General features: G+C 40.8%; 1 protein-coding gene across 6 annotated transcripts in view; it reads right to left on the reverse strand.

Moving 5' to 3' along the window:
* Positions 1 to 5,198: 5,198 nt before the first annotated feature.
* TEAD1 (TEA domain transcription factor 1) overlaps positions 5,199 to 12,225 on the reverse strand; it is a 141,397-nt gene continuing 134,370 nt past the window's right edge. For all 6 annotated transcript variants that reach the window (XM_072338650.1, XM_072338647.1, XM_072338648.1 and 3 more), the window contains 2 exons: positions 12,033 to 12,185; positions 5,199 to 11,064 (listed from right to left, as the gene is read on the reverse strand). In XM_072338650.1, coding sequence (XP_072194751.1) covers positions 10,951 to 11,064; positions 12,033 to 12,185 — 267 coding nt within the window. In that variant the 3' untranslated portion in view covers positions 5,199 to 10,950. The remainder of the gene's footprint in view (positions 11,065 to 12,032; positions 12,186 to 12,225) is intronic.

Here is a 12,225-nt window from a genome sequence, read left to right on the forward strand (position 1 = left end):
TTCACCCGTGTCCAAAGGAGACTCAGAAGCAGTTGCTGTTCATAGTTATTCGTGAAGAATTCTGTAGCTGTGCTTTCTGAACACGAGTCCAGAGAATGAAGGGCAGGCAGCCTTGATATCTAAAGCTGATTAAAGGAAGGTCGGTGGCTGGCAGGAATACTGCAAGAGAGGTGAGATGCGCTGTTAAAAAACTACCTTGACCCAATCTGCCTGCAAGACACCGGTGTCTTTAAATTGGTAGTTATTTTCTCTTGTGCTAATTAGTAGAGCCTACAGTGGAAGTGCATATTCTGTCAACTCAGACTCAGTAAGTCAAGGAGAAAGACTGTGCCTTTTAGGTATACTTTTAGGATAAACTCTTCCTATTAGGCACAATACATTATCTGGTGTCCCATCCTTCACTTGAGATAGTGGAAAATGTCCTTTTTCCCAGCTAGGATCGCAAGTGCATCCAGAAAGATGAAGAACAGAGGCTTATTGCTTTTGAGGATATCTTAGCACAGTGTGCTCACATGGACAGAGCACCCAGGACAGATGGATCATGATTTGTTTGTACTACCTGTATGTCCTACATATATCTATGTTTCTTATTTATCTTTATATATATTTATTAATTCAAAGACCATTTGAAATGATTCCCTTTATTTAAACATCCTCTAGATTCTATCTGCTTGTTTGTGCCTCCAGGAAAATCAATCTGTGTAGCGTACTGAGCACAACTGTAATAAGGGAGAAAGAAATAAAATAGACAGTGAAATATGATGTGCTCCCTCCAGAAGGGAAAGTAGAAGCCTGAAGCCAAAGTCCAAAGGTTACGTACCGTGGTAATGGTCTTATCTAACCCGATTATACCGCGTATTTGCAGGTAAACAGATTGAGACATGCTGCAGTCATGAAATGACTCCAGGAAAGCCTGCTGAGACTGCCGGTCACCCCGTGCTCTGTGTTGGGTTGCATTGCAGCAACAGGCATGAGAGCCCTCCAAGATCTAGCTGTTATCTTCGGGCTACATCCTTCTTTAGACATCCAGAAAGGTTCAGGATGCTTCTGTAGAGGCTCTGAGGTGAAAATTTGGAACGTGTGTGAGCTTCCTGTGCTTCTGACGTAGGGGTATGCAGACATCTAGACCACTAAGCGACACTTTGTTATAAGCATGAAGGCCAACTTCATTACCACGTGGAGATTTAAATCCAGTTATTGCTGAGATTGATACAATTTTGAGATTAAAGGTAGTAGGGATGAACGTTGCTTTTGTTTTCAGCATTTCAGGAACTGCCTGATGTTTGTGTCCCCTTCCACCACTCAGTGTCTCTCTACAAATTATAGGCCTTGCTAATGTACACTTGCCACAGTTTGGTTCTCTGGGTTCATTTCTCTTTCATTGATACTTTTCCAGCTGCATTCAATAGATTAATGCTATCTGTGTCTTTTTAATGTTCCTGACCAGAGATAATGGAAAAAGACTTCTATGCAGTCCTGTGAAACAGCCTTTGCCCTGTTTCTATCTCCTGCTTCATCAGCTTCATCCTCAAATGATGGCTAATCCCCATGCCTAGTGCTTCCTTTCCATTAGCATCCAAGTATCTTCAAGCTGGCTTTCTTCACTGTACCTGTACTATCCCCTTGGTGCTGCCATTTTCAGGTGTAGAGAGTTCTGCCTGAGAAACCACACTGGCCTAGTGCAGGACACAGGCAGAGCCTGCCTGACGCCCCAGAGCTGCCCTGTTTGTCTCCTGTTTGTGGCTCTTGAGCCCTTAGACTTGCTCTCTGGGAGTAGCCATTACCTTAGGACGGCTTCCAGCACGGATGTTGATGTGGGAAGACATTTGGTTTGTATGGGGAAAAGAATGCTAGGCTGATACCACAGTTGTGTATGTGCTATCTCACTGCCCACGTGCCATTCTGTCCTTTTGCTGATCAGGAGGTGTGTGCCAATGAGCAGAACTGACCTGTCATCCTGTGCCTACAATGAGCAGGTCATTCCCAAAGGCTGGGAGCGTGCTTGGTGCTGTGCCTGGCTACCTGCCCCTGTGCAGTTATCCGGAGCTCATCACCAGGGAGCGAGTCTCGGGGCACCTCCCAAACATTGCTCACCACCACCTCCCTCAAGGAGATTGCTGGCAGAGATAAGGGGATGCCTGCCCTGCTGCAACTGGTGTTGTGGCTGCTGTGCTAATGCTGGCAACCGTGGAGGTAGGCTGCGCTGCCAAGTTTCTTCATTGTGGTGTTCTGATGACAAAGCTTAGATTAAAACCTATTAAAAATACAATATAGTCAAAGTAAAACCAATGCAAATATTTTATGTTTAAGTAATCAGATTCTCTGTGCTGTGGAATGGTGCAGTGCGTGCACAGTGTGGCTGATTCTAGTACTTCACTGTCCGATATTTGTTTTCAGTTTAACACTGATAGTGAGCCAAGCGTGAAGAAGATGTGGGTATCCCTACCCTCTAATTGATGTAGAGCTCATCGCGAAGGAAGTGTTCTCATAGTGTACCAAAGGAAATGGCTGTAAGTCTGAGTGCAGTTCTTAAACATTTTGCCAAGTGTAATGTTAGCTATGGAGTTCAGCTTCACAGGTGGAAGAAGAAGAAAAGACAAGTACCTTGGAAAAAGTAAACTCTGATAATGCTGCAGAGAACATATGATCTTAGCAGAAAGGAATTTTTAAAAGTCTGGGGAAGAAAAAACCCTATTCTTTAAGCTCTGCCAATAAAAAAAGAAAGAAAGAAAAAGAAAAAAAGAAGGATCTTTAAATACGCCTAATAAATGTACAGGTTTGGGGCAGGAAAAGAAATCAGTTTGTGGTGTGTTGGCCTGCTGGCATGGCTGGCTGCACATACAGCTCAGCGCTCTGTTTGAACAGCAAGTAAGTCTCTGCATACTCTGCCTTTGCTGGAGATCTGGAAAGCTGAGCATTAAGGTGCACTGCAAGGTAAGCAGCAGTAGTGAGTTGGTCTCCTTTTTGAACTATGTAAATGAAAAAGGACATACCACAGCTCTGGCGCCATTTGCTCTGATGACCCCAGTGTGTGTGTGCGCGCGCGTGTGTGTGTGTGCGCGCGCGTGTGTGTGTGTGCATCTCCCACTCACTCCCCAAGAATGTATGTGTAGAAGGCAGTCAGCTTGATAAACCACTGCTGCTGGTGAATTGAGACCAGTCACTTGTGCTGGAGTGTCTTTGCTCAGTCAGTAGTTTCGGATGATGTTCTGGATATTGCTTTCTCCCTGTTTTCCAACTGAAACCAAGGTGACGACTTGCCATCAACCAGGGAGGCCACTGGGTACCTTGCTGAGATTTTGGGGCTTTTTTCTGTTGAGCTCCCTGTGAGGAATGCAACAACTCTAATACAAGGGAGGCCTCCAGCAGCCCTTTCCCTTTAAGCCCAAAGAGAGTCCTTAAGAAAATATGCCCCAGTAATAGGAAGGACAAATAAGAAGCAATTTAGGAGCAAAAAAGGCAGTTCTATTTACGCACCTAAAGGTGAATGTTTGTTGTAGCGTTTTCTGTTTTAGATCTCCCTTCCTCTGATGGAATTTTGTTTTTTGTTGGTCTTGAAACCATCTTTGTCATCCTTTCTTCCTATTTGCTCCTTTGCTCAGATTTTCATTTTCTTTGAGAAGTAACATTCCATTTTTGTTCCTGCCCTCCCCGACTTGCACTCTGGGTTTCTGCAATTTTCCTTTTCAGTCTTCTCCTCATACGTTCTCCCCCCACTCCCTCCTGCCTCTCCCACCTTCCACGCACCTCCAGCGTCTCCAGCACAGCTCCAGCTCTCACAAAACAACAGCAATCATATAACAATTTACAACCATTAGCCAATTGAGTGTAACACCTCTCTACAAGGTAGGTAATCATTTACGAACACTGCTAAGCTTCTGCTGTTTTGTGTGACAGATTGTTCAGCTGCTTCTGCTCTCTCAAAGGGCCCCAGACAACAATGGTAAGGCTGTGAAAGCACAGGGTTGGGATGAACAGCTAGAGCAGTGTGTGGGGAACTACAGACATCTGCTAACACACTGCTGAGCTCTGAACTGTCCTTTTACTCCTGGTTTAGCGAGCATTAAATGTGTTCCGCGTCTCTATTGTCAAACTGGCTGCATCTTGAGGAGGAAAAAATGAAAAGGAAAAAAAAAAGCAGGAGAAAAAAAGTCTGCGGCTCACTTGGAGCTCGTCATGCAGCACTTCATAAAACTGCACGCAGCAACTGGTCTGTCTTCTGCATCCTGTGGCCGCGATGCTGTAATCATGTAAGCTAAGCTGTGCTGAAGTAGGGAGAGGCCATTGTGTCTGCTGAAGGCAGTTGGTGGGTACGTGAATGGTGCGACGTTACTCAGGGACTGCCAACCTGCAGTGCTGGGTGGCATTTTTCCTAAAGGTAGGTTTATGGTTTTCAACCTAAATTAATTAAGGAGCAGGTTGCTTCTGAAACAGCTTAGCCACTTCAAAGTGCTGAAACTATATTCTTAATGGGGAACAAAGAAGTGAAAACAGGGTCAAAACAGACCATGTCTGCGTGTTGTTCTCGACCCATTCATTTCCCATACAGGGTGAGCTCTGGTGACATTTTAAAAATGGCAGTGCAACATCTGCCATCCAAAAGGAGAACTGGGGTGTGTGGGAGGGAACGTGGTTTATTCAAAAGCCACTGCTCTCCTTTTGAAGAAGATGAGCCAGATGTTTCCTTCCCCCCCCCCCCCCCCCCCCAGTCCTGGTCATGTTCCCATTGACTCCAGTTGATGTAGGATATATCCCCCTTTACTCTCTTTTCTTCTTTTCTTCACCACAACCCCAGTTAACTACTCTGTTCCTGCCAGTCCTAGTTGTCATGTGAACGATGTATTTGGTGCTGTTCGCTATGTAAGATTTTGACTAGATCACTCCTGCTTCTGGCATAGGGAGGTTGGGCGGCTTTTCTCATTTAAACAGTATGATTTAAATCATGCTTCAAAAAACCCACTGCTGTTTCTTTAGGAAGCCATACAAGCCAGAGGTCTGGAAAGCACACGGACCCAGTGTGGAGCACTGCATCCAGCTGTGCCATCTCTACAGGTATCTGTGAATCGTACTAGATGTCCATCTGCGCCTTCAGGTAAGCACACAGCTATTCCCACAAGTCTGGTCTCGTGCTACTTTGGTAAGTGCTTTTGAAAGCCGCACCCAGCATTAAAAAGAGATGGACGTGGGAGATAAAGATAAATGCACAGAACACTTTCATTTTCTTTATTTTCAATCGATACTGTATGAATACAAAGTTTCTAGAAAGCTACAAAAATTCTACCACTTTATCAAGAAGGCATCAAAATGTGTCACTTTGCAAAGACATGAAAACACCTGCAGTAACCGACACAAAAATAGCATTTTTAGAGTGATGAAATAATTGCACTTAACTGTCATGGATATTAAAGTTATCACACATATGTACCGCGAAAGCTAGAATACATTTTTTTTTTTAATTTTTTTTTTTACAAAGCACTTTATAAAAAAATTCTCTGCACACAAAACCTATAATTTTCATATTACTATCATACTAAAGATAAATTCACTTTAAAGCCAACACTTAAAACATTTTAAACAAAACAAGAAAAAAAAACAAAAACAAAAACAAAAAAAAAATTAAAAAGGTACCAGTACCTACACACAGACAATAACAAATACAAGAATACTGTACTGCCAAGAGGTTTGACTGAAACTCCTTTTGAAAGCTTCGGCAAATACATGAAGAAAACATTGGAGAACGTTTGCTTTTTTTTCTATCCAAAGAGCTTTCCCTCCCTGTCTAACCTAGAGGTACTTCATCATCAAAAGGCGAGTTCTACATCAAAAGTTACCAGCAGCAGTACAATATTAAAGTAACCACTGACCATATATGAATATGCTTAAGTCACAAACCCATTTTATACACATTACACAAATAAACATAAAGTGAGAATTCCATTAAGTCATTTACAAATGTGAACAAATGCACATGGCAAAAAAAAAAGGAAAAAAAAAAAATCCAAACAAAACAAAACCCCAACCTGTTTTACATAAAATGCACTGAAGAATTAAAGGCTATTCGGGTTTTCAATGTTATAAAATTCTCTTGTCTTTCTTTTTTTTCAGGCACATATTGTATTTTTTGTCTGCAGTCATGAGCCTGGATCAAAGAGGCCCATAAAACAAAACAAAAACACGTATTCTGAAAGGAGGTAACAGGGATCTGTCTCCTTTTTGTCAACTGAGTGCATTTAAGATTTAATTTACACACTAAACTAATTACATGATCTCAGCAAGAATGACCTGAAAAGCTAAAAAAAAGATGAAGATCTCCAAAGCGTGTTTTGTATTTTGAATTATCCAGCCTTGATCTTTTTTAGGGGGATAAGCATCTTGTCGTGAAAGAGAGGGGTGGGGGGGGGGAGGGAACGGATATCATCCTGAGAAAAATACAAAACTGGACTCTGTTATCACATCTGCTGTTTGACCGGGTATGCGGATCAGTATGGGTCAAGTAAAGAATAGAGAAAACATTTCTCAGTATGAATGATCCAGGGACACTGTAAGGGGAACTGCTTCCAAAGCAAGTATGCCCTAGGAGCTGTGGTGGAAAAATAAATAGATACGGATTAGTATGTCAAATGTTGTATCTGCCTTGAACTGGCCAGTTACTTACATTCAACAGTAATGTACACCCTTCATTACTTAAAATAGCCTACACTGTGGAGGTTTTAACGGAAGAAGCTACTGCCAACCTGACTGAGCCGTAGCTGCAGCAGAAAGGGAACGTGAGAAACAGGCATAATATCTGCAATTCCTTCAAAATAGTGGTGCAGTACCTAAAGAAAATGGTTTTGGAATTCAAGTAAGTAAAACTACGCTTGCTAGTAGCAATTTTTAACAGCCCCGAATGGTACCATTATGCTTATTTTAATGAGACAGAAGTGTACTTTACCACAAATACGGATTAGTAAGACTGAAATGTTTGGTAATAACTCAAAGTATTCGCTCTGCTTGTGGGGCGGAATCGTCTTTGCCCTACCTCAGTCTCATCGAATTCAACAGGATTCCTTGTCTTAACGGAGGTGAGTGAGATTTAGACCTTGAAGGATTAACAAAAATAATATTTTGGAGACAGGGAATTTGAATTATCACAAGATTTACCACACAGTGTCACAATATTTCTATATATAAAAAGTTTATCTTAGATTTCATCAAGTACTTTAAAAATCAAGTTAAAATCGTATTCACAACTATATAATCCCTCTGACAGCTTTTGGTTTTGCTGATATTTGTTCTTTCTAACGTCTTTCTCTTAAGATCTTGCTCCTCTTCCCACTGATTTTAGTCGTAGCGTACACAGTACGGCCCCCGTTCACAGAAGATATCAAATACAGACACATTCTTAAGAGGAGCTAATTAATTTCCTTTCTACCAAGACATCATATGGGAGAAAAACAAAACAAAGCAACCCTGTGTTTTGAGCAGCGCTGGCCAGAGCTCCTCCAACAGCACCTTCATCCACAACGCTCACACTTAACAGTTCAATGCTTAAAACCACACCGTCGTGTTTACCCCAGCTATCGTCTGTTCTCCATTTTCACCTTGTTTTATGCACCTGACCTTCAGCATGCACGGTTTTGTAAACGAAGTCTTCCACCTAAACAAAAAATCCTCACAGACACTGAAATATTATTAGAGGAGAACAAGAAAAGTCACATTTGCCCACCGTCTGAAATTCTGCAGCACGTGGATCTCGTTATGCAGATACACGGCTGGATGAGGAGAATATAAATGCGAACCGTTTTTGTTTTTCTATCATAGACAAATCAGTAGCTGATTTGTAGTGCTGTCAGAAATGGCAAACAGTACATTATTCTCCAGCAGGTTGATCATTAGCAAAATCAGCTTGCTATAAACGGTGCTCTTTTGTGAATGGAGGCCTGTATTTTCAACATATTCCAATAAACCAAAGGCATTACGGTGATAACTAAATATTTTTGGTCTCTCTACAAATTGTCATTATTATGGCAGCACTTTTCTAAGCTGGAATTTCAAACCAAAGGCACTTTCATGCTAGAGTGCAGAAGAGTCACAATTAATTATTTGGTCATGAAATTTTAAAAGGCAGCATTATTAATACAATTCACTTTTCACGGAGAACTATGAATCTGTAACCTTTCCTTTTGGTATAGACATTTAATCGCGTAGCGATGGGGACTGACTTGTACTGAGGGTTGGTTTAGACCAAGCAGTCAAGGAGCTTTTTCTGCGGGGGGAAAAATACAGTTTATTTAAAAATGGAACCAATTAATAAAACAATGTATCAAATTTATGTTAAGAGGCTAAAGGTATTTCTAATATAACGCTAAGGCACTGCATATTGTAATGCTTTGGCAGCTCTCAATTAAAAGATTCCTACAAAAAGTAACAGTAAGATAAATACTTCCAGCTTACAAAAGAGCTCACAGTTTACAGGCAGCCTGTTGGACTACACACCACACACTGAACAGTTGAAGGATTAAGGCTTTTAAGAATTAACATATACAGGGTATGGATCATTTACAGAAGTGTAAAGAAAAGATGAAGGAAGTAGTTTCCCGAATATTACATATGTGAACACCAATAGACATTGTGACTTTTTATACCCTATAGTTACGACATATGTAGTGTGCCAGATTCTATTCAAAAGACTGTATCTGGTTTTGCAAATTGACTTACATACTTGATATGCCTCAAAGAGTTCACTTGTTATTAAAACAAAACATCACCAAAACCACAATTCAAACCCTAAATAAAAGACAACTTTAGAACAAAATAAAACAAACAAAAAAAAAAAGTAGATTTTGACTTGTAACACCAAGTGCTTAGAATAAAGGGCTACCGTTAGGCTGTTACAATGCAGTGCTTTTCCTGATGTGATTGTTAGTGTTAAAAATGAGTGTTAAGAGACCCTACCATGGACATATTTCACTGTTCTGTTCACAGAATATAAACTGAAAGATCATCAGCCCTAATATCCACAGCTAGACATCACGGCTATCGTCCACCTACTAGAGTTAGATCAGCGGCAGGCTCCTCAGCCTCCCTTCCCCTCAGATGTCTGTATGGCAAGTCCACAATGACCCGCTGCTGCATCTAGGCTATATTCTGGTCTGGATAAATAGTTATTGGCAATTCTAACAGAGAGTATGATATAATTTTTTTTTAAATCCAGAAATTGAGACTTTTTCAAAGACTATGGCACTGTTGCCAAGGAGTAAATTCTAGACATAAATCATGCATGGGCACCGAAAGGGCAGTGAGTTGGGAGCTGTCAAATGTTAACTTCTTTGATCTAGAGCTGCAAAGAACGCTCTTAGTCAATACCTCATGACTGACCTTTAAGGTGGCTTGTGCTTGGCCAAGCAGTCCTGAGCCTTTCAGACAAATGCTTTGCACAGGGACCCACTGCTGGCCCAGCACCTGCTGAAACAACAACTGCTGCCTGGGCAGCTGAAGGGCAGTGCTGGGTGTGCAGAAGAAAAGAAACTGAGGAACATTCTGGCTTAGGTAGGAATTATGAGAATACTTATCTCACGTGTGTGTACCCTCAGATAATCACTCACACCCACATCCTTGTTTTGCATCTGCACAGCATTAAAATATCTTCAGCTGCACTTCACTTCCTGGAGTCTTCCCTGATATAGAAGAAGGATGAGCGCTACCACATCCAGATGCAAAAAGGACATCAGAACCCATGTGGTACGTACGCGTTTGTTTCAGGTAAGGTCTTTGCAGGTTGGAACTGGAGAGAGAACTGGAGAGATGTGTTAAAGCACCATGATAAAAAAGGAAGAGGAGGAAAAAAACCTCCGCTTTCCAAACTTCTTTGCCTGATATTGCTTGTGATTTTCTAGCATCTCACAGATATTAAAGCTGTTGATCCTTTCAGAAGTGTATGCATTCTTCTCTCAAACACTTTAGTGTTTTGCTTTCAGTTTACAAATTACTCAATGCTGTAGCAATGATGTCAGTTGTTTCCACTTATCTGTTCAGAGTTGCAAGTTTTCCACTCAACTTAACTAGAAAACATAGTTGTCCATATAAAATATAACTGCACACACAAGACTACATATAATGTGAGTCTAAATCTTCAGTATTTACCTACTTATTGCAAAATGAGCCATCTTCTTTTCATTAAATAATCAAATTTTCATATTAGTACAATACAACTTTATAATCTTTCAAAATACACTAGATATGTTAGGGGTAAGGGGTGACGCTTTCTTTCTCTGCAATACCTGTTTGAAAGTTTAATGGATTAGAAGATTAGTTTTAGCATTGAGAAAAAAATACAAAATTTGCCTAATTTTAGGACCTGTCTGTTTCTTAACAGGCATTTCTTAAGGCTATATTTTTTATCATTTGGTTTCCAACAGAAAAAAAAAATGTTTCATTTTAAAAAATAATTTAGTGAATTATATTTGTCCATCCACCCTAATTAGTTACAAAGATAATTCTATAAAGGTAATTAACTTTGTGTACTCATTTACAGTTATAGCTAAAGATTCATTTCAATTTCACTCGCATTGTAAAACAAGTATTTTGCGTTGGAAAAAAACCAAAAACAACCCAAAAATCTTATAAACGCTGTCAGTTTTTCCCCATGGCAAATGCTCTGTCATACATTTTTCTATCAGAATTAAAAATAGGCCCCCACAGACAGAGGCGTTCGGTTCTTAAATACAGTCTTCCCAAAGAACTGTGGTTTACAAATTTGAAGAACACTTAGTTTTAGAAATAATTTTTACAACTGTACCAGAATTTCACAGCTACAATTATATATGAACACATTAAAAATGACTCACTAAAACAGGATTTAGAAAAATGTGGGTGAAAGTTGGGCCAGAGGCACTGCCACTTAGTGTTGAGGTTTACAGTCTGTGTTTTGATAAAGAAGTGAAATGAACTGTATATATAAATAACCGCTCAGTCCTTTACAAGCCTGTAGATGTGATGCTGTGCTCCATGTTCGCTGTTCGACACTTCAAATACACAAGCCATGCAGAGTAGGGTTTCTTGTGTATCCCTGTTCGTTACAACCTATTTGAGAGGAAGGAAGAGGTAGATAATGTATTATAAACTTGAAAACGCCAGAGTCAGAAGAAGAAACAACTGGTTAAATTTAGGCAGTGTTTAAATGTCACTGTTTGACACGTCCACTCTCTCTTACACTGACAGTAGCAGAGGCTACTGACATGGGGCCATGGAGATTCATCCCACCCTGGCTTCTTGACTGTGAACCATTGGCCTGTTCTTCCTCAACCCACACCAACTTCAGTCCCAATTCAACAAAGAGAGTGTGCCCTTGCCCCCTTGTGTTGGTTACCAAAAGGCAGCTGAGCTGAGCACACCCCTCTCTCACATACTGTATGGCTCTGAGCTGGCTGCCTTGCCTCTTCCCTACTGCTATCAGCCACCAGTCCTGCCTGAATCCTACAGTGGCAGCAGCATTGCATGGTTCTAAATGCAGTAAGAATGTGTTAAGAACGACTCTGCAAAGCCATGCTGAAAAAGCAGGGTAGCTGGATGACACTGGCTCAAAAGCTAGTACACAGACCGTTCTTCATGCTTTAGATCACCTGTTGGGTGTATCCTCACCATTACTGCATGCTTTCCTGGCCCAAGAACTAATTAACACCACTGACATTTGCGGTATTATAACTGCCATCTCACTGAGAACACATTAGATGAATGGGGTGGTTCCAAGTTACTGCCTCAGGCTCTCTACAAAAACCAAACAGAGACTTGAATTGAAAATAAGAGCAGTAAGCTGAATATCTGGAAAATAACAGAGATGTTTGTTCATGTTCTCAGCCAGCTTATCCTTCTCACCCTTGGCATCTATAGTGCATGATTCCAAGGGTATTATTCTGAACTCGGTGCGATTATTTGTTTAGTAGGCAACATGACTAAGGGATTCAGAAAGTGGTTCTAAACACTGCACATTAAGCAAGCCATACAATGCCTGAGAGTATTCTACAGATGAAAAATAAAGAGCGAATCCATACCAATAAAATCGTAAAATTTTCCAACACGCTGTTCATCATGTATTTCTCCGGTAAATGCTTCAGCTTGTGTATGAAGTTGATCATATATTCACACATCGGAGAGCGATTTATTCTGTACACAAATCGGCCATTCTCAAACCTTGCATATTCAGTCTAAAAAAAACAAAAGCGTTTAGAGTAAGCAAAGTCACTT

Source organism: Excalfactoria chinensis, chromosome 5 (genome assembly GCF_039878825.1).
Source record: "Excalfactoria chinensis isolate bCotChi1 chromosome 5, bCotChi1.hap2, whole genome shotgun sequence".
In the NCBI taxonomy this organism is placed as follows: domain Eukaryota; kingdom Metazoa; phylum Chordata; class Aves; order Galliformes; family Phasianidae; genus Excalfactoria; species Excalfactoria chinensis.